This window comes from Cebidichthys violaceus, unplaced genomic scaffold, assembly GCF_023349555.1.
Source record: "Cebidichthys violaceus isolate CVI_PGR_0920_01 unplaced genomic scaffold, fCebVio1.0.p SCAF_13, whole genome shotgun sequence".
In the NCBI taxonomy this organism is placed as follows: Eukaryota; Metazoa; Chordata; class Actinopteri; order Perciformes; family Stichaeidae; genus Cebidichthys; species Cebidichthys violaceus.
The window spans coordinates 13,263,001-13,283,828 of NW_027176296.1; the positions used below are offsets into that span (position 1 = coordinate 13,263,001).

Consider the following 20,828-nt stretch of genomic DNA (forward strand, 5'->3'; position numbering starts at 1 on the left):
CCACAAAAAATAGAAAACATTTTTAATGTACAATTCATACTATAAATTATATTTAGAATTTACAGAAAATGTTCACATAATATAGATATTAAGTAACACTCCTGAATTCGAGCACCAGTAATGCTGGTATGGGTAACATTATTGAAAAACAATACTTGTTATGATAAATATTTTGTGTGTGACTGTGGTGCCAGTGCCACAATGAGGATCTCAGCATTGCTAGTGTTTTTATGGTTTGGAAGATAGAGGACGTCGTGATTGGCTGGCGGACTACGGAAGCCCCTCCCGCTGAGCTCCATGTAAACAAACACACACTGAGCATGCGTCACTGGAATAATGGAGGACTGTCTTTTCCACCCGGACTGATGATGTCTGTATTTCTACTCTACTACCAGTTCTGAGAAAAAAACAACAACTCGTCAACATTTCAGCGCGTGTAAGTTCATGTTTGGCACTTGAGAATTATTTTGTTTGTTGGAAAGTAGGAGTAACTCTTAAGTTTGGGCACAAGAAACTGATGGTCAGCAACAAGCCGTGTTTGCTAGTTGACTAGCCGAGAGCGGAGGCAGCTGTCAGATCCGAGTCCGCTACACACTTAGCGGTTGTTCTACTTTCAATAAAAGATTATCTGGTTTGATAGGACGACTTGTACTGTCTATTAATGCTAGTTAATTGCGGTTTACTCCTGAATATGACAGCGGTTTAGTTTTTATTGACCATACTTTTAATTCCTGAGACGCAGAGCAAGCTATCTTGCAGTTAGCATGTTAGCTAGCGGACTAACGTTAGCTAAATATTTTTCCGAGGAGCAGCGCTGTCAGTGGGCCACAGTGTGTGACAGACGTGGTGTTCAGCCAATCACAGACTGAGCATCATAATTAGTCAGGATTGTATCCAATCATCGTTACCCGGCGGGCCCCCATGTATTTTGTGTTTTCTTAGTAAAGTCCGTAATGCAAGAGTTTAGACTATGTTGCCTGTTAGCTCAAAGTCGAACATATTCCCAGTTGGTCAACTCTACACAGAAAAGACCAATAGTAGGTTTAATCTGGAGTCGTTAGTTGCGTAGAAGCCAACGGGCAACTTGGGTGAATGCAAACAAAGTCTATTCCTGTAATACCGTCAGTTGATGCTGTGGATACAATTTGTTTTCACGTAAGAAATTACATATCTGGGTTATCAATTGTCTGTTGGGTCTCTATATTAATGAAGACGAGGTTTGGCTGGGTGCAAATTCAGTGGATTTCTGTTTGAAAAACAAAGAATTAGAATACAGGTTTCTCAAATCTGGAACAGTGTCTCCGGAGTCTGCTTGTAAATCCAGTTCAAAGTATCGTGGTCTTTAGTGGTGTCTTCTGGACCTGGTCTACTGTGGTCAGAGTGGAGAAAAAGCAGTGGAATCACCCCTTTTGTTTGTTTTTTAAGCAGAATAAAAGTTTAGAAAACTTTAAAGGGAAGACTCTCTTGACAAACATTTCTTTAATAAACATTTATTTTACCATGCAGAACACTGGAAAATATAAAATAAACTATAATTTTTTGAAGGTGGCATAAGTACGTTTAGCCGCTGCCCCTGTCCACAGCAGTACATTGCTTTACCTTCCGTGCTGTTTCTCCGACCACCATCCACTGTAGGTAACACACTGACTGTGTATAAGTACCTCATACAGCCCTGGATGCTATGATGTCTGGTACTGTTTACATAACTTAAAGTGGTATAACAATAGAGAAATGGCCAAGTAATATCTTTTGACTTTCCCCTTTACCCCCGAATCAGAGAGCAACTTCAGCAGTGTGCTTAGTTGAGACGGGCTGTTACTGTCAAGTGATGGCACAGGTACAGATTGGGTCACAGGCTGAAAGACTTTAAGAAACTACATTAAAGTGAGTCACGCACTTTCAGACATGTTACCGAGATGCTTTCATGATCATGTCCATGTTTTCCATCAATCACAGTTGAAGTCAAAGAAAGAAACAAAGATGACTACAGACACGCCGGCCCCAAGCGTGGGCTCCAGGATAATGACCTTCACCCCCTCCAAAGAGGAGTTCAGGGACTTCAGCCGGTACATTGCCTATATGGAGTCACAAGGAGCACACAAAGCTGGAATGGCAAAAGTAAGCGTTTATTGTATTTTGTCAGGTTATTATAATACAATAAGTTGAATAACTTATTTCTCCTTAAACATACCTATGTGTGTAATAACTTGTACTGTTTGTAGTTGGGATGATGCACTTTTTATGATGAAGTAGGACATCATTATGTTGTTTGGCTCAATAGTTAACAATTTACTCCAAACATGACCTGAACCAAAGCCCTGCTAAAGAAAGAGAGTTTTAGATGTGTGTTTGGAATCTTAGTATGGTGGTAATGCAAATTCAACACTTCCTGTGGCTGCTTCACAGTGAAAGTGAAAGAAGATTATTCTTTTACCCTGAAGCAACAGCACAAGGAGTTCAGGTACAGTCACTGTGGGGAAGCTTAGCTCAGGTTTTAACTGAGTGAATCCAAATTTGCACATTTTTTGTGGTGTCAATGTGTTAGTGCAGTGTTCCACAGAGGATGAGTGGTCTGGGGCGGTGGATGGGTTGTCTCAAATGTAACACTTTAAAGCCGTAGCTGGTTTCATGAAAATGACTTTTTATCATATTTGCTCAAACTGTCGCTACATCCTGACAGAAGTACACAGATACTCTTTTTTTTTTTTTTTAAATTAAAGTTGCCAACTGTTGCTTTAAAGTATCTTTAAATGTTTATGAGTTACTTTCGAAAAACAAACACACAAACCACTCCATACATAGGCATGAATTAGATCCAGCGCACTCGTCATTCTTTTTATTTAAAAAGAAAATGAAACACTTTTAAAGCTTGTCCGCCTGTTAGCTCCAGTTATTTGCTTTTTTCAAAGCAGTGGTGAAGAACACCAGGAGCGAATGCCAGGAGTTGAGTTTTTATTAATTCCCAAACTATCTCCTAAGTAACCAAATGACTGTTTGCTGACAAGCAATGCAGCATTTAAAAGGCTGTTTTAAGCAACGGAATGACGAGATTCTCTTCGCTCTGAGTTGCTCTTCTCTTAAATAAAGCCAGTTTTCATTCTGACTCTGTGTTCTCTTGCAGGTTATTCCACCCAAAGGCTGGAAACCTAGACGGACGTACGACGATATCGATGACCTGGTGATCCCCGCTCCCATCCAGCAGGTGGTGACCGGCCAGTCGGGACTGTTCACCCAGTACAACATCCAGAAGAAGCCGATGACTGTCCACGAGTTCCGCAAGACCTCCAACATGGACAAGTCAGTTTACAAATCATGAACCGCAGTTGATCGATTCATGTTTTTCACGCAGTGACTGTAAGATCAGACCCTGGTACAGTGTGTGATTTCCATAACGCCTAACATACTCTCTCCTTGGATCCGTCATCTTAGGTTCTGCAATCCCAGATACGTGGATTTTGACGAGCTGGAGAGGAAGTTTTGGAAGAACCTGACCTTCAACCCACCCCTTTATGGGGCCGATGTCAGCGGGACTCTGTATGATCCAGTGAGTGGTGACAGTCTGGATAGAACCACCGACGTGGACTTCCATCTATTCGTTGTGTTTTGATTCTATGCTCACAGACTCTGCAGTAGTCGTGTCACTGCGACTTACAGCCTCTGCTGAATTCCTCCTTTTACAGGATGTGACCGAGTGGAACATCGGCCGCCTCAACACCATTCTGGACACCGTGGAGAGCGAGAGCGGGATCAAGATCAAAGGAGTCAACACACCGTACCTGTATTTCGGGATGTGGAAGAGTGCCTTCGCGTGGCACACAGAGGACATGGATCTGTACAGCATCAACTACCTGCACTTTGGAGAGCCAAAGTCCTGGTACAGTAGCCGACACTCCCTTACACTGCTGGACAGACTGCGTTTTAGCTTCTCACTGCTGCTTCCGTTTTAATAGCCTAAATGTAAAAATACAATCAACCTGTCAATAATCCTAATTTACCACTGCAGATACAACAATATGATGTGGTTTAAAATACTGACACGTAAATTTGCTTCTTTTTTTTTTGGTCTGGTTTCAGACCAGTAACTTAGTTTACTCATCTATTTCTTTGTGTTATTGATACTTATTGATGAATGTATTGGTGGCCCCAGCCTTAAAGTACAGAAGCAATGATTGATTCCATTGTTGAGAGGAGTTGTTCTTCTGTGGTTATCACTTCCAGTCTTCATTCTTCAAACCCCTTGACCACCATGAACAAGCGGATATCTTAACTCAGCAGTCAACATCATATTTGATATACTTGTGCTCTTTTTGCTCCTCAGGTACGTCGTCCCACCAGAGCATGGGAAAAGACTGGAGCGACTTGCCAAAGGTATGTGATGGGTTCCTGCAGAACTCCATAGATTGATTTATGTGTGATTGATGAACAGGCTCTCATCACATTTGTCTTCATTCCCCTATGAAAATGCATCGTTTACACTTTTACGCAAGTTGTAACCGCTGGGCGGCACAAGTCACGTCAGCTTGTTGTGCTCAGTGGTTTTAAAGAAGAAGTCAGAACTGCTTTCAGTGCAATAGATAACAATCTGCTCGTTCAACACAAGCTTCCTGCTGTTATTGCTTTCACTGTTTGTTCATCTGTTGTTAAAATATGTCACTTAGTCAGGGGTCGTCGGTTTTCTCGGAGTCCATAAAGGCAATTCTGTTCACACTTGCTATTTAACAGTGTAACTGAAAATACATGAACACAACCAGAGAGGGTCGTCTGCACTGATATTCTGGTTGGCTTCCTGTGTTTCCAGGTTTCTTTCCAGGGAACGCTCAGGGCTGTGAAGCCTTCCTGCGCCACAAGATGACTTTAATTTCACCCTCAATCCTGAAAAAATATGGCATACCGTTTGAGAAGGTGACCTTTCATTTACTTTGTGCTGACTTCATGGCATAGCCGCCTTATGTTTCACAATAAATATGGTAAAAAAGCCTAACAAAAATAGTGGAACGTTTCTTCTAATTCTGTGTTTTTGCATTCAGGTCACTCAGGAGGCTGGGCAGTTCGTCGTGACGTTCCCGTTTGGTTACCATGCTGGTTTCAACCACGGTTTCAACTGTGCCGAGTCGACCAACTTCGCCACCCAGCGATGGATTGATTACGGCAAACAGGCGACACTGGTACACAAAAAACAACATCATTCAAACAGCTGTGAATCTTCATCTCGTGAATAATCGCATGCAAAGGATGCAGATGCATCTATCTAGAAGTGGTCTGCTCCACAATGTCAAACATGCAAAAGGGATTGTGGTTCATGATGTCACATTGTTCTGTTAACATTCCTAACGAGACAAGGGCTACTCTCATCAAGCTAAAATAATCCTGTTTATTCACATCCTGCTCGTCTTTGTTCAGTTCTTTTGAAAGCAGCAGAGACCTGATTTACTAATCATTGAGTTATCGTGAATAACAGTGTGCTCTTATTCTGAGTCCGCTTGGAAGTGGACCCAGACCCACGTTTTCTGGCGGTCTCACTTCGGTTTTGTGGTCCGCTCCAGCATCGTATTGACAGCTTTCACACCAGCCCAAAGGAACTGTACCAACCAGACAAACCGACCTGAGTTTGTTGTAATCAAATTTTGAACTGGGAAAGCACCCTTAGTGTTCCAATAACAAACTTATATTTTGGCGTCAAATTAAATACCATTTGTCGTGGCTCCATTGGTCTGTTTTAGTTAAGATAATTACACCAACAGATCACAATGATTTTACAATAACCTGCTTGTTCTCATCTAAAACCACAATTATATCATCTCTCTTTGATTATAAATCTAACAAAGCATACAGTTCTATTTGAAAAGGACTTCATGTATGTGGTTCACAACTAAGCGTCTGGGACCTAGATGCTTAGTTGTGAACCACATACAGTTAGTTGGATCATGACCTAGACTCTAGGTCATGATCCAACTAACTGTCAATAAGCTGCAATCTTGCGGGTTGGGACTTAAGGACTAATGATTCCAGATTAACTTAAAAACAAGCTTTGAAGAATCATAAAGTCCATCGAGACCTTCCTTTTGTTGGGCCTGTACCAGACTTTGATTCACAGCTTTTACACCAACAAATTTAAATGAACAAATCAAGACAAACTTTTGTTTGAATTCAAACCAAACCGAAGATGCAGCGTTCATTAAACGATACGTAAGCCGGTGTTGGGTGGAACATCGTCTTATTCTGTCCTTAAAGCCTTACCAGTAGTAAACATTATTGGATTTAAACATTATTGGATTTATAATAATTACAGATAACTGGGTGTAAATGACTAGCGTAAACATGATGGATGCTACCTGTGCATAAATTAGCATATTTAGCTTCCCAATAATACCATAAAAGGTTATGCATCCTGCCCCATATGTCCTATATTGTACCTTTTTATAGAAAATAAAAAGTACGAGAAAGCTGGTGACTACAGCAAGTTCTCCTACATCACTCGTACAAGCATCTTAAAAACAAATCTGTTGGTACGAGTGGTTCATGCATGAGTCCTGTTCACGTAGGGGCAAAAGAAGGAAGCTCAAAGAGGGTCTCCATTCAAAGGGATGCATCCTCTGTTTTCAGTCAATTTACTTTTCATCAGATTTTAACATTGAACATGGAAATGTTGACCTGTTTGTTGCTAAAGGAAAGGTGAAGGACTCGTATCATACTCTTGGAACCACAAATATTTAAATACAAGCCAGAGAATCTGAATGACTAGAAAGAGTACTATTAGCCCCAACAGTGAATGCAACTCTTCTCAAAGCCTTGTTTCGTACTGCTCAGACTACCAGGGTTCAAACCTAGACTAAAGTGTTGGATCTGTTCCTTCCCTCCCAGTGTTCCTGTCGTCAGGACATGGTGAAGATCTCCATGGACGTGTTTGTACGCAAATTTCAGCCCGACCGCTACAAACTGTGGAAGGCAGGGAAAGACAACGCTCCCATCGACCACTCCAAACCCACACCGGAGGCTGCTGAGTTTCTCAAAGAGGACCAGAGCGAGCCTCCACAAGAGACTCCCAGTGAAGCTGGATCCAAGGAGCCCACTACTCCTGTCCTGGACGACAAAAGGTCTGGATTTACACTCTCTACTAACACATCTCTTAACACAGTTAATATAAATATATATTATATAAATCATAGTTATGGATGCAACAATATATTCATCACTTTAATCTTGCACCTTGTAAAGGTGGGGCTGCGTTTATTTACTTCATATACTGCTGGGCATTTTAATCTGTAATTGAAATGGCAATCCTCATTTATTAGTTGATTAAAAATCTAAATCTGCAAAGTAACTAGTAACAAATGTTGTAGTGGAGTAAAAAGTACAATATTTGTCTGATAACGTCACAAACAATCGGCTGCTGAGTTGTTAAACTTCTGTGTAGTGCTTGTACTACATAGGAATTGTTCTGTACTGAACTGATCCTATCACCTTGTACTGGCAACAGACTAAAAGTACTAATGTGTTGGAACATTTACTCAAGTTCTGTACTACAATTTTGACATACTTGTACTATACTTTTTTGTACTCCATCATCTTTACTTGAGGAAGTAACATATATTGAACCACAGCTGAGCTGATAACTCTCACTCAGCAGTTAGCAGCTTCACCGCTAAAACCTACTGATTCTGTCAGTGAGGATGGTGATTCCTCTCTTTTAACTTGAAGATTCTGTGTTAAAGATTCATCCGTACATGAACTTCCCTCACTGTGGGAAACGGAGTCCTGTGGGGCATGTCTTCACTAATGTCTCCCATGCATCAGTCCAAAGCCTCAGACTGGGACAAAGCGTCAGCTCGAAGCTATTGAAGCCTCCGAAGACATCAAACCTGAGCTGACGGTGAAGGACACGGAGATGGAAGAGGTGGAGCCAAAGAAGGCCAAGCTGTCACGCAAGGAGTCTCCGACTAAAGTCAAGCCAGACAAAGGTACAGTACAGGTGGTGGAGCTCCTATTTCAGCTTTGGGGTTTGGTGTTAAAGGGATAGGTTGGATGTTTAGAAGTGGGGTTGTATTGGCTACCTCTCTATAGTCAGTGTATTTGGACAAACAGGCAAGATAACCAGCACATGAGCAAAGTAATGTACTGCTGTGGACAAATTTGAGACACTTGGAAGCATTTTCATGTGGAACAGAACAGAAAAGTGAAACTAATCGATACTGTTTTTTGTCAAAGTGTGGTATCTTTGGCACATCAGAGAAGTTTACCTTCTGGGATTCTGCAAGAAAGCCTTTTTTTCCTGAAAATCTCCTTAGGTTTATGCAACAAAGCTACTTGATCATGTTTTGAATTAAAATAAACCCTCTCAGGCAGAAAGCCCTGAAGGCAAACTTCCCCCGTGTGCTTTGAAGAGACCATAGATACTTTTTCCTTTCAGTTCAGTTCCCCGTCAGAAAGGGCTGCCTGACAGCGAGAGAAAGCGGTGAAAATATTCTAAATATAGCTTCAACTTAAAATCATTAGATTTTTTTTTTTAGGTGTCTAAAATACGTCCACAGCAGTACATTGCTTCGCTGGTACTATTGTCTCTTTTTCCAAAATGTGGGTGTGCCGACTGTCTACTGTAGGTAATACACTGACTATGGATAAGAACCTCATACAACCCCACTTCAAAACACCCAAACTATCCCTTTCACTGAAAATAGTAGAAACTGATTTTAGCATTTAGCATTTTTAACAAGTTATCAAAGCTCTTGTGTCTTTTGACCTATTCACACGTTTTTCTGCTTTGGTATGACATCTAATTGGAGTTAGAATTCTCCCTACAACCTCAAGGCTATGCACATACTCTGTAACATGAGTTGCTTTAGGTACCTTCCATTAATGGTTTTTAATTATTGTTGAGGTTGAAAGGAGTGATTAAGTTTGCTGTCTTGGTTTGGCCCACAGAGCTTTTGTGTTGCTGGTTCTAGGCGTAACTCATTCCATTCCACACACAGTGATTGGTTAAAGCCTTTATTCGCTGTGTGAACGCTCAGAAAAATCAACCTTCTTCTGAAAGAAAGCAGGTTTTCCGCAACGTAAAATTAGCATTCTGTGTGAAAGTATTCATGACAAAAACAGTTGACAAATGCATGACAAATGCAAATTCATCGCACTAAAAAGTCCAGTTATCAGTTTTGAAAAACAAGCATCGAATAACAAGCGCAGTGTATTCTGATGATGACAGAAGCTTATTATTTAGGATAGAACTCTCTTTAGTATTCATGTTTGGCGTGTACAAACATGTAGAGCTTATTAGTGTATTTATTTCTTTCATAGGCTGTAACGAGCAAACGTCCTGCAATGGTCCGGAACAATCTGGTGGTATCAGTTGTTCATCATTACCGAATTTATTCTTTCAGACACCGCGAAGGTCAAGACTGAGCCTAAGAAGGACAAAGACACCAAGCCTCAGACTAAATCTCAGTCCAAAGCCAGCACTAAGAAAACTTCAAACCGACAAAGCGCGTCAAAAAAAGAGAAGAACGGCGTGTCCGCTGAGGCTGTTGAGAGCCGGGCGGGGGCCCCGTGCTCCGAGGAGGAGGAGCCTCAGCTGAGCAGCAGCTGCAGCCCGGCGCACAAGCTGTTCCAGAGGACGCTGAGCCCGGCGGACGTCCTGCACGTTCACAGCTACGCTAAAGGAGACTACGGAGACGGAGAAGCCCCGCCCAAGGAGGACAAGAAGAGCGAGGACAGTGACGATGAGATGGAGAAAGACAACAGACATGTTCGTAAAGCAGTGAGTGGACACAGGCATTACACACACTTCAATACTCTTCTTCACGTGTTAATGGACCATAACTGTTTTTTTTCCCCCAATAGTGTACTCAACTACACTATTGTTAACATTTTTTACAACCATTGATTCAGTAAATTTCCTATTTTCTAAAGCTGTAAATCTAACACTGCCTTTGTTTATCTTTTGGCTTGGCTTCGCTCAGATGCCAGTAAGAAGCATTACACTGATAAGCAATCCTAAAAGGAAGCAATGAAGCAAACACAGGTAGATTTGTTGTTTGTTGCATTTAAAAGAGGACTCTCACCAGCCAACTCTTAGCTCAAATGACGGCACATCCTTGAACACAACAAGAGTTATTTTAATAGTCCTTTCCGCATCAAAACACTGCATAAACAAGACAATATTCACTGTATGGTGCCAGATTTAGGTATGTAAGCAAGGGGAAAGGATTATCTTTCAGTATGGTCTTTTGGAAGGATTGTCACGTCTGGACTCTGACGGTAACAGTAGGCGTGTCTCTCCAGCAGGTAGCAGAAGAGGTGGCTGGAGATGGAGAGCCAGAGAGTGATCTAGGACAGCTGCCAGGCCACCATCCGCTCATCAAGGACGGCATGAGTGATGAAGGTCTGTGGCATCAACTCCAGCAACTTAACCAGACTGCCTCACCGTCTCACTTAATATTGGATGAATATGATTGCCCAGTTATAGAAAGGGGCTTTAGCTCTCTGACACGAATTTCATCCAATAGTAGTTATTTGATCTGAGTCGGTGGTCGCGTCAGTCTTGCTGTCTGTCATTTTGACGCAGTGTCGTAAAAAGTCCATTATAACCGATTATTACCTGTCGTTTTCAATTTTGGAATTTTTTTGACCTTGTCCTTTTTTGACCACAGGGAAAATGTTGTTTTTGAAATAATAAACGCCAACAAATGTGGATTGAAGCAGAATATTACATTAGGTAAAAACACTTTGTGGAATTTGCTTTTTATATAATTAACTTGCAGAACGAGTTTATAGATTATATAAGGGCATGGAGAGAAAATATGAACAGAGACACTAACCATGCGGTCACTTTTTGTTCCACCAGCGGAGGCCGCTACGGACAGATTTTTATTAGATTCGATTTTTCCTTCATTGAAAAAGAAAACAAATCCTTCAATAACGTAAAATATTCGGTCAATGAGACCTCTGATCTGAACACGTTTGCTGACTTTGCTGTTGTGCTTGTTTGTCCCTCAGAGGCTCTGGAGGAGGCCCCCCCGGTGGAGGAGGGTGGTCTGGTAGGGGAGAGCTGGGCTAAACCTCTGGCTCACCTGTGGCAGAGCAGACCTCCCAACCTAAAGAAAGAGAGGGTGTACAACCAGCGCATGGGATCCAAAGCTCCATATTGCTCCATCTGCACGCTGTTCCACACATACCAGCAGGTAACCTGTACCAGAGCAGACCCTCGCACTCACATACCAACATATAGACCATCCGCTACAGACAGACCAGCAGGTCAAACCAGCAGGTCTGTCTGTCAAGTGTGAAACTTGAAAAAGTGGCCGATTAGTAGGCAATGTGGATCTGAAGAAAAAGGCAAGCCAGCTACATAATGGGAAACACAAGATTCAGTCCACAGTCCACTGTGATCAGTTAGTGAGGGGCGCTCTGTGTTGGCAGCAGCCATGTTTTGATATTGATGTGACTACAAATATTGAATTCATTCCATCATATTAATATTAGACTGGGTTGGGACATTTACTCCATGAGGCCAATTTTGACATACTTGTACCTGTACTTGAGTAAATGAACTTACTTGCATTCCACCAAAAAAAAGATGTTGCGACTAAATGAGAGAGTTGGTAACACCAGTGTTACCGGTAGAGAAGTTATACTGAAGCCCTGATAAAGATTAAATTGTCAAGCTTAATATTTAATATTGTTTTACGTTTTATTATCTTAATTCTTACCCAAAAATATTTTTTTTTGAAGCATGATTTATCAACTTATTTACACAAATTACTTCTTATGGCCCGTCCAGGAGGCAGCTGGGGTCTATCTTTCCATTCCTACATTATTAATTTCTTCAAATTTGGCACAATTTGAATTTTGATTCAAGGATGAGCTGATTAGAATTTGGAGTTCAAAGGTCGTTGTCACCGTGACCTCACGTTCTTCCCTATCTCGTGAACGCGATATCTCAGGAACGTCTTGAGGATATTTCTTCAAATTTGGAACAAACGTCTAACTAGAATTTTTTTTTTTTTCCCAACACCTGCACATTTCCTTAATACATTGAAGTGTAAAAACCTCACACTTTTCTTACTGCAGTGGACATTGTGACATTTTCCATACCACGTTTACCATAATTGACGGCACAAACATAACCGTCCTGTGAACTAGTTGATTTTTCAGAAAAGTCCATATTCAGAACAAGCTATTACTCGTTGCGCAGTGTTGTAAGCTCCACGTTTCTGCGTGCTTTGTCTGCCGTCAGACTGAATGTGCGAGCGGCGTAGACGGTCCCGTCATGGTGGGCGGTGGGCGGATGCGGACCAAGCCTCTGATCCCGGAGATGTGTTTCACCACCACCACAGAGGAGGACTCGGAGTGTGAGGAGCAGCCCGTCACACCTCACCTGGAGGAAGACGGAACCAGCCTCCTCATCAGCTGCTCTCGGTGCAGCATCCGGGTTCACACCAGTCAGTACACACACACATATGAACACGTCTCATGTTCAGAGTTTTCATTCTGTGAAAATACTGTGGCCGGCAGCACATGCTAACAGACCTTCATAATGACACGACAGTCATTCTCTGAGCTACCACTCCAGTGTGTCAGACTGTCTCTCTGTGTTTGTGTATGCCAGGCTGTTACGGTGTGGATCCTGCCAGTGTGAGCAAGGAGTGGAAGTGTGCACGCTGCAAGGCCAACGCCATGACCGAGGTCAGTGACCACTCGACGCACTGCGGCGGCGTTTAATCTGAGCGCTTTTGGTAGTTAAAGTGGTTCAGGCTTAAAGTAGTTATTTCTAATGGCTCACAAACATTAGGGTTATTTCTACATCGTGTTGTTGCAAAATTCTGTGTAAACTTATTTATTTTTTCATCAAAGCTCAATCTGGTTTCAACATTAATGTTATTTTTTTTTATTTGCTCAGTCAGAAATCTACTTACCCAAAGACAAATTTGACTTACTCCTCTACAATATTTATCAGCGGTTATCAAAATAACAACAAAGTATGAAGTTAATTGTCATGTGTATTCGTTATTTATGTAAATGTATCTGGAGTTTGCGCGCCATCTGCGGAGGCTCACACTACGGCTCCAAGCGAGTACAAACGAAGCCTGATGAGGCCAGAGTGATGCTGCAGTGAGCGTCTGTGTATACTTGAGAGCTGAGGTCTCTCTGCTTAAACCCAGAGGCTCACATGTAGTTAGTTTGTTTAGACAGTTGATTGATGACATGTTCTATTTGCAGAATTGCTGTTTGTGTTCACTGAGAGGTGGAGCCCTGCAGAAAGCCAACAACAACAAGTAAGTTGTTCCAGAGTCATCAGGCACATCTACTGCACGTTGATAACCGCGTCATCATATCATGAATCAGCTCTTTTACGCTACACAGGAACAATAATAACAACAACAACAACAACAACATGTGTCACTTGCTAACCGATCCATACATCCTGACCGATCGGTCCTGCACATGTGCAAACTAGTACTAGTACAAAACATTTTTTGCCGTAACTCAAGAATTGATATAATTATGACGATTTTACACAAATGTCTAAAAGCATGAGATGATGAAGCGAAGACATTTTGGACATTGCAATATGACTGCTAGGTGGAGGCTACAACCGCGAGGCAGTAATCCTAGTTTCTACCTGATAATGCTACATTGTGAACTAGAGCTAGTTAACGTTAGCTGTTAGCAACCATTACATTACATTACATTACATTACAGTCATTTAGCAGACGCTTTTATCCAAAGCGACATTGATGCGATTAAGCTCTATTCAGTGAAAATGAGTATTGGGTGAAGGTAAATTATAATGTTATCATGATGTGTTCAAATGTAATCTTGGAAAATGTAGTGTTTGCCGAGAAACTTGAATAAATCCAGTTGTTTGGTGGAGATGTTTTCACAGTAATCTAAAATAGATACCTGTTAAACTTCCTAACACTAGCTCATTAAAACTGAGTAATCAAATATGAGTAATGTTACTGGAAAACAAACGGTTCACTCATAATACCACACAACAGACGACCCAGCAGCACACACTACATGGTTAAATGTCAAATCCATGCATATAGGAGATGTGTGCTTTAGCAAATGAACAGCTTACTGCTCGTTGAAGTTGCGTTGTTAACACGTGTGTGTGTGTGTGTGTGTGTGTGTGTGTGTGTGTGTGTGTGTGTGTGTGTGTGTGTTGCAGGTGGGTACATGTACTGTGTGCAGTGGCTGTGCTGGAGGCACGCTTTGTCAACATCACTGAAAGAAGTCCTGTGGATTTAAGTGGAATCCCTTTGCAGAGATTTAAACTGGTGAGTTCAAATAACCGTCACCCGTTAATGGATAAGCTATCGTTACATTCTCCTTTGGGAGCTGTTTTTCAAATAGTGACTGAGGCTCAAACAATAGCCAGCATGAACACAAAAAAAGGCTGATTGCTACTAAAGGCAAGGGGGAGTAAAACCACCTGTTCACAGTAGATTTAAGATAATGTACATTTCCCACAGCACTTATTCTCTGTACTACAAGTCATGTCTCTCTTTAATAGAAATCCAGTTTTTCTACACTAATAGAGATGAACGGCCAACAAAGAACATGTGGCCTTTTGGAGCTGCTGGAATGCTTTTAATGTGAAACATCTGAGCAGGAAGTGTCGAGTTTTACTGTAGCTTAAGACAAATACAAATTGTTTATAGAACTCACTTCCCCAAACTCTCTATTAATTCATTCATTATTAGCTACACCTGATAATATGACCTGCCACATCAACATGGCATGGTGGTGGCGTTTTATCTGGAGAAAAAAAAGAAGCTGCTACCTGAATGTTTTCTACACATTTGCTAATAAGGAAGAGACAGTAAAGAGGTGAGAGATTCCTTAGTCAGGGATTTTCAGATTATGTGGCCAATTCAGGTGTCAGAACTCAAAAGCACTGGTGCACCCAAATAGTTGTCCACATTCCCACATTTCACTCGCATATTGGAGGCTTTTGTTAAAAGAGAGCAGAACTGTAACGCCAGCATGCCGAGGTGAACAAAACACAGTACAATACAGTCCGTAGTGTCAGAATAGGAGCAGAATGGACATTCCCTTTTCAAATCAACGTAGCAGGAGTGGATGGGCAATTTTAAGTGTACTGTTGCCTAGCAAAGAGCGTAGCAGGCTACTTCCATAGAAACCCTCTAATATAAGCTAGGCCTCATTTACAGTATATCTATGTCCCAAACTGTGGTCCTCCCTGTAGTGCTGTAGCCCACAGAACTACAAGGAGGACAGGCTGGAAACTGAGGGACTATCCAGCCATCTGTGCTGTAGAAATCCTGAAGGGCATTTGATCTAACAGGATGTGAAGCCATGACGTGTAAAGGCTTCAGCTGCGCTCAAACTATTACCGGTCCTTGTGTGTGTTCACTCCACTCACTCTTGAGTCCTTTCCCATCCGCTGCACTTTTCTGAGCCTTGGCTCCTGTGTTTCAATCCGTGACAGAAATGTTACTACTGTAAGAAGAGGATGAAGAAGGCGTCCGGCTGCTGCGTGCAGTGCTCCCACGGCCGCTGTCCCACCGCCTACCACCCCACCTGTGCCCAGGCTGCCGGAGTACTCATGCAGCCGGACGAATGGCCCTTTGTGGTGCATGTCACCTGCTGTCGACACAAAGGCCCCACTCAGATTGAGGTAAGGAGCTTCTGGGGCTCTGTTAACCTACTGACGTACTGTGAACTAGAGATGCACTGTTTTCACTGCCAGCACTGCAGTACTGTTACATTAAAGCGCACCAAATGTGAGGAACGACTGCAGTTAGTAAGTCATAAAGACGTGATTTCCTGACTTTCCTCTGACAGCGTAATAAAGCAGCCATGCACGAGCTGACTGTGGGACAGAAGGTGATATGCAAGCACAAGAACGGCCGCTACTACCAGTGTGACGTGGTGCAGCTGTCTAAAGAGACGTTCTACGAGGTCAACTTTGATGACGGTTCCTTCAGCGACAATCTCTTCCCCGAAGACATCGTGGTAGGTTTCGCTAGCTTATCTTTATCTTGTCATTTAAAAGAAAACTCTGTTCAAAACAACATACAGCTAGTGAAACATGTGTAATTTTCCTTTAAAGTACCTCATATTGTGTCTTTTGGTCAATTTGGACCTACTTTAGCCGTGTTTCCATCCACTTATTTTGAGATCATTTTGAAGTATCGCATTAGAAGCTGGATGGAAATGCCAAAATTCAATAAACTCCCTCAGTTAAGCAAAAAAAGGTTTTCATCCTCGTTTGAGGTGTTTTTTTCAACCACGGTTTGTTACACAGAACCATCTGAGAAGCCGTCATTGAAATCTGTTAGAAAAGAGCAGATACTTTGAAAAAATACCTTTTTAAAATGTGATGAACCATCTGTCAATCAAAGTCATACTGAAGTCAGAGTGCAGAGTGAAAACACCTCTGTGGAGGAAATCCTTCGGTGTCGTTCTGTGCTCTTCTTTCAATGAAGAAATACTCCCTAGTTCTGATAGAACTGATGCTATAGCAGCGGCTACACTAACCTCCATAGGAGGCATTGTCGTTTTCAACAAACAGTCTCCTCTCTGTGTTCTCTCACACACACATAAGCCACGCCCATAGCTGCCAGTTGCTCCTCCTTCTGTTATTGGAAAAAAGGTTTGGATTATGGAAATGCATTTTAAATTCTGACATAGCAAACATTTCACTCACACGATCTATCAGCTGTTTCTGATGTCGGCGTCTTCCCCAATATTTCCAGAACGTAACATAATAACAGGGACAATACTAGCTGAGATGACAATTGAGACATATTCCTGAAGACCTCTTTAAACGGTTAGTTGGCCAAGGCGACTTGTTTTGTTTTTCTAGTTCCCAACTTCTACTTCTATTTCTGTTTACTGGTGGATTCAGCCACACGTAGCCTGTAGCGTCAACTTGCTAAGCTATGCTGTAGCCGAGACATCAGTCCAAAACAGTCAATGGTTGGCTTTTTTTTCCTTTTCATTTCAAAAGTTAGCTTTAAATTGAATAATTGAATGAATACACGGCTTATGATATAATCTCCATTCATATTTACATTGCTGCCCCACTAGATATTCATCTACAACTATGAGATTTTCTTTTTCTTCTGTATGTCAGGGACATTACTTGTTGTTCTGTACAACACAGAGTTTCATAAGAAAAGAGGTTGTGTAGTATTGTATTGATAATGTCCTAAATTCTCAAATGTCTGTTTATTTGACAGGCTTATATTGCAAGCTGGCTTTTATTTCTAATTTCCCCTTTTCCCCACTTAATGCAAACACTTGACTTATATGAAATTCTAACACTAAACACAAATTCCAAGAGTCATTGTAAGTGTTCCACTTTGCCTTTTTACTTGAAATATTTAAACCACCACGAATAAAATAAATTAATCTACACTTCCTCCAGAAGTTTCACATTAAAAGTCTTGCATCCTGCCCTTGTTAGGTAGGCTTTTTAATGTTTGTTGTTGACTGTAGCTTCATATGGATTGGGAGTACTGCGAAGAGTAAATGACTAGAATCAATTAGAGTATGAACTTACATTTTCATGTAGATATTGCTTTGTCAAGAGCAGGGGGTGAATACTGTTTGTGTCCTTGTGATTATTTCACTCTATGATGATGATCTACTCGTGTCAGGATGCATACAGCGTTCCTTTGTTCAGTCCCAACTCTGCAACGTGTGTGTTTTGTCCTTTTAGAGCCGTGACTGTGCTCAGCTCGGACCGCCACCTCAGGGTGACGTGGTTCAGGTGCGATGGACAGACGGCCTGGTGTATGGGGCCAAATTTGTGGCAGCGCATGCCATCCACATGTATCTGGTAAGTGTGTGTGTGTGTGTGTGTGTGTGTGTGTGTGTGTGTAATCTAGAGACATATTCATGGGGGAAAGAGGGTGATTTGGAGACTTTAAGGGGTGGAAATGAATATATGTTGATTTAATGGAAGACAATCACAAATATCAATATTTATTTGGAAAAGTCCCCAAAGGAAGATATTGAAACTCCAAACATTACATTGTTGTTGCACATGAGTAAAGCATTGACTAGATACCAAAAGGTGGCATTAGAAATCAATGAATCGTTTTATTCCCAAAATTCAGACATATTTTTATTAAACATAAGCACTTAGCGTGAAATAAGGCTAGAACATGTCATCAAATAATTTAACATGTTATTTTTAAATTTATTTTAATGAATGGGTTCAATTTGACTCTCGGATACTTTGGTTTTAATGAACTGTCACTGCATTGCGTGTTGTTGTTTTGTTTGGGGCTTGTAGCGAGTGCTTGTGTATGCGACACTGATGACTGATCTAAAATCAGTACGTTTGTCTATAGATTGAGCAGGTTCAGAGGTGATGGTAGCTGCAGGAGACACTCGTAAGCCTCTGTGAATATTTGGGTCAAGTTTGAGTAACAAATCCATGAGCTTGAGGCGTATCAGTGACCAAAACGCTGCACAGCAGTTCATATTTGGAGGAAGAATGTTACTGCTCTGGGGAGTTCTTACAGCAGTTTCTGTAGAAACCTTCATAATATAGAGACTGAGAGAAATGAAACTGTAAAGTTTGATGTGTGTGTGTGTGTGTGTAAGAGCTGCTGAAGTGTCTGAGAAAAAACAAAATTTAAAGATATGTAATGTGAAATATAACTAAACAATAACTAATAGATATCACCATGAAACTCCCCCAGTTGATTACTTACATTAAGACAATATTTTTTTGACCTCACAAAACACATTTTTGCCCGTAACTCAAGAATCCATATGCTATGTATGACAATGTGACACAAATGTCTAACAGGATAAAATGATGAAGTGATGACATTTTGGACAGACATTGATGTAAACTGCAACATGACTGATTTGTGATTGAAAGGGGATATTCACATTCTCTTAAGTCCCTTTCACACATGTAGTCCATTCCTGAAATGTTCAGGAACATTTCGGGAATTTAAGGGAGTATGTGTGAAATAATCCTGACATTATTGTTTGCTGCGTTTCGTGAGTGCAGGTGGAATTCGAGGATGGGTCGCAGCTTACGGCCAAGAGAGACGACGTCTACTCTCTGGATGAAGAACTCCCCAAGAGAGTCAAATCCAGACTGGTAAGTGCCACCCAAAGCTCACACATGGACTCTATAATCCACCTAATGTACAGTTTTCAAATCCTGTGTTAAGTGAACAAAGAATGAGCTGGAACATAAAATGTGTAAAACCAATGAAAGACATCGAAAAGACGTGTCCGTCTTGTCATGCGGTCTTGTGTTTGTCTCTGCAGTCTAAAGCGTCAGACATGAGATTTGACGGCATCTTTGAAGAGAAGGAGATCATCAAGCAGTCCAAGAGGCAGAGAGTGATCAACTCACGCTACAGGGGGGACTACATAGAGCCCGTGATTTACAGAGCCATCATGGAGTAGCCATCGCTCCCTGTCCGCTCACTCACACACACACACACACACACACACACACACACACACACACACACACACACACACACACACACACACACACACACACACACACACACACACACACACACCACCAGCACTGACAGACTGAACTGTGCTCACTGTACCTTAACATAGCAGCTAGCCACTGAGAGAGTGTAGCTCCAGATGACTTCCTTCAGGACCCGCTTTGGACTGTTCTCCTTTTTGTTCTCCTTCTCATTCATCCATCTTTGTTAATTCAAACAAGAATTTTAATTTGGTTTGTTAAACTGCGATCAAAGAAACGGCAGGATTTGTCATTTCAGTATTTTTTTTTTCCTTCCATAGGACTCGGTACACAGTGCAGTAGGCTGAGGTCCAACCCTGGCAGTACAGAAAAGTAGGAAGCAATACAAAAAATGGCATTTGTTCAACATAGTAGCATTTTGATTTTAATGTTAAATGAATTGCTCCGAACTAAACATTTCAATTACCACATACAATTTAAGTTTAAAGAGAATATCTCCTTTGTTTTATTTCCTTCCTGCTGCCGGTAGTGGCTATGATACGGAGCCCGACGGGTATCAATGGTAGTTTTGATTTATTTTATTTTTTTTAATTACTAAAGTTGTGCCTTCACATGGCTAAATAAATGAACATTCTAATTGCAATTATTCATTGATTCCTCTTTTTTGCTTGGAAAAGAAAAAGACTAAAACAATACATGTTTATTCATTTTCTATTGATTTGACTTAATTGATTAATTGACTCACCATTCAGCTCTGAAGAAGTTACCCCTGATACCTGCCAGGCTCTGTATTCTGAGGAGGCTAGATCTGCCATGCTAATTTGATGAAACCCAACTTTATTTATGAATATGCACCATGTGATCATTTTAAATAATGAAGTCCTTAAAACAAGACGGGGACACAATATTACAGAATAATGCAGGACCCTCAATGTGTAGTACTATATTGGTGGATTACTGTTAGCTCGCTAGGCTAAATTGGCGACATACTGTCTTTTTTGCTCGGTCTACTTTATTAAAATATCAATGTAGCAGGATGGTCAGAGCGGCAGTCATTTTTATACTTAGCATCGCCATGGTGACCATTGAAGCGGGATAACTTCTGCATAAACTAAACCCACTTATTGCAAATGGTGGACTCACTGATGTGAGGTTTTGCAGTAACGACTAAGACGAGCAGGAGATTTGTAACTTTACGAAACTTAAAGAGCCGGAGTAAATAAGTAATATTTAACAACTTAATGCTTCATCCACACTCTCTTGTCACAGCATAGGAAAACACAAGGCTATCAACAGATAAGTGTAGCATTAGTATGATGGAATTAACTAGTCAGCTAACTAGCAGACGGCTGTCGAGTCAGCTTGTTTGGTAGTTCCACCA

At 41.4% G+C, this 20,828-nt stretch overlaps 1 protein-coding gene across 2 annotated transcripts in view; it reads left to right on the forward strand.

Annotated features, from left to right (window-relative positions):
• Nucleotides 1–337: 337 nt before the first annotated feature.
• kdm4aa (lysine (K)-specific demethylase 4A, genome duplicate a) overlaps nt 338–20,828 on the forward strand; it is a 21,972-nt gene continuing 1,481 nt past the window's right edge. Inside the window, exons 1-22 of one of the 2 annotated variants that reach the window (XM_068707794.1) lie at nt 338–436; nt 1,957–2,118; nt 3,122–3,297; nt 3,430–3,544; nt 3,681–3,874; nt 4,319–4,368; nt 4,799–4,902; nt 5,028–5,165; nt 6,862–7,094; nt 7,795–7,958; nt 9,375–9,751; nt 10,276–10,375; nt 10,990–11,174; nt 12,230–12,434; nt 12,602–12,678; nt 13,213–13,268; nt 14,168–14,276; nt 15,452–15,640; nt 15,808–15,978; nt 17,690–17,809; nt 19,001–19,093; nt 19,267–20,828. The exon at nt 19,267–20,828 is cut by the window's right edge and continues 1,481 nt beyond it. In XM_068707794.1, coding sequence (XP_068563895.1) covers nt 1,981–2,118; nt 3,122–3,297; nt 3,430–3,544; nt 3,681–3,874; nt 4,319–4,368; nt 4,799–4,902; nt 5,028–5,165; nt 6,862–7,094; nt 7,795–7,958; nt 9,375–9,751; nt 10,276–10,375; nt 10,990–11,174; nt 12,230–12,434; nt 12,602–12,678; nt 13,213–13,268; nt 14,168–14,276; nt 15,452–15,640; nt 15,808–15,978; nt 17,690–17,809; nt 19,001–19,093; nt 19,267–19,407 — 3,135 coding nt within the window. In that variant the 5' untranslated portion in view covers nt 338–436; nt 1,957–1,980 and the 3' untranslated portion in view covers nt 19,408–20,828. The remainder of the gene's footprint in view (nt 437–1,956; nt 2,119–3,121; nt 3,298–3,429; nt 3,545–3,680; nt 3,875–4,318; nt 4,369–4,798; nt 4,903–5,027; nt 5,166–6,861; nt 7,095–7,794; nt 7,959–9,374; nt 9,752–10,275; nt 10,376–10,989; nt 11,175–12,229; nt 12,435–12,601; nt 12,679–13,212; nt 13,269–14,167; nt 14,277–15,451; nt 15,641–15,807; nt 15,979–17,689; nt 17,810–19,000; nt 19,094–19,266) is intronic. The other variant, XM_068707796.1, reaches the window with a different exon arrangement.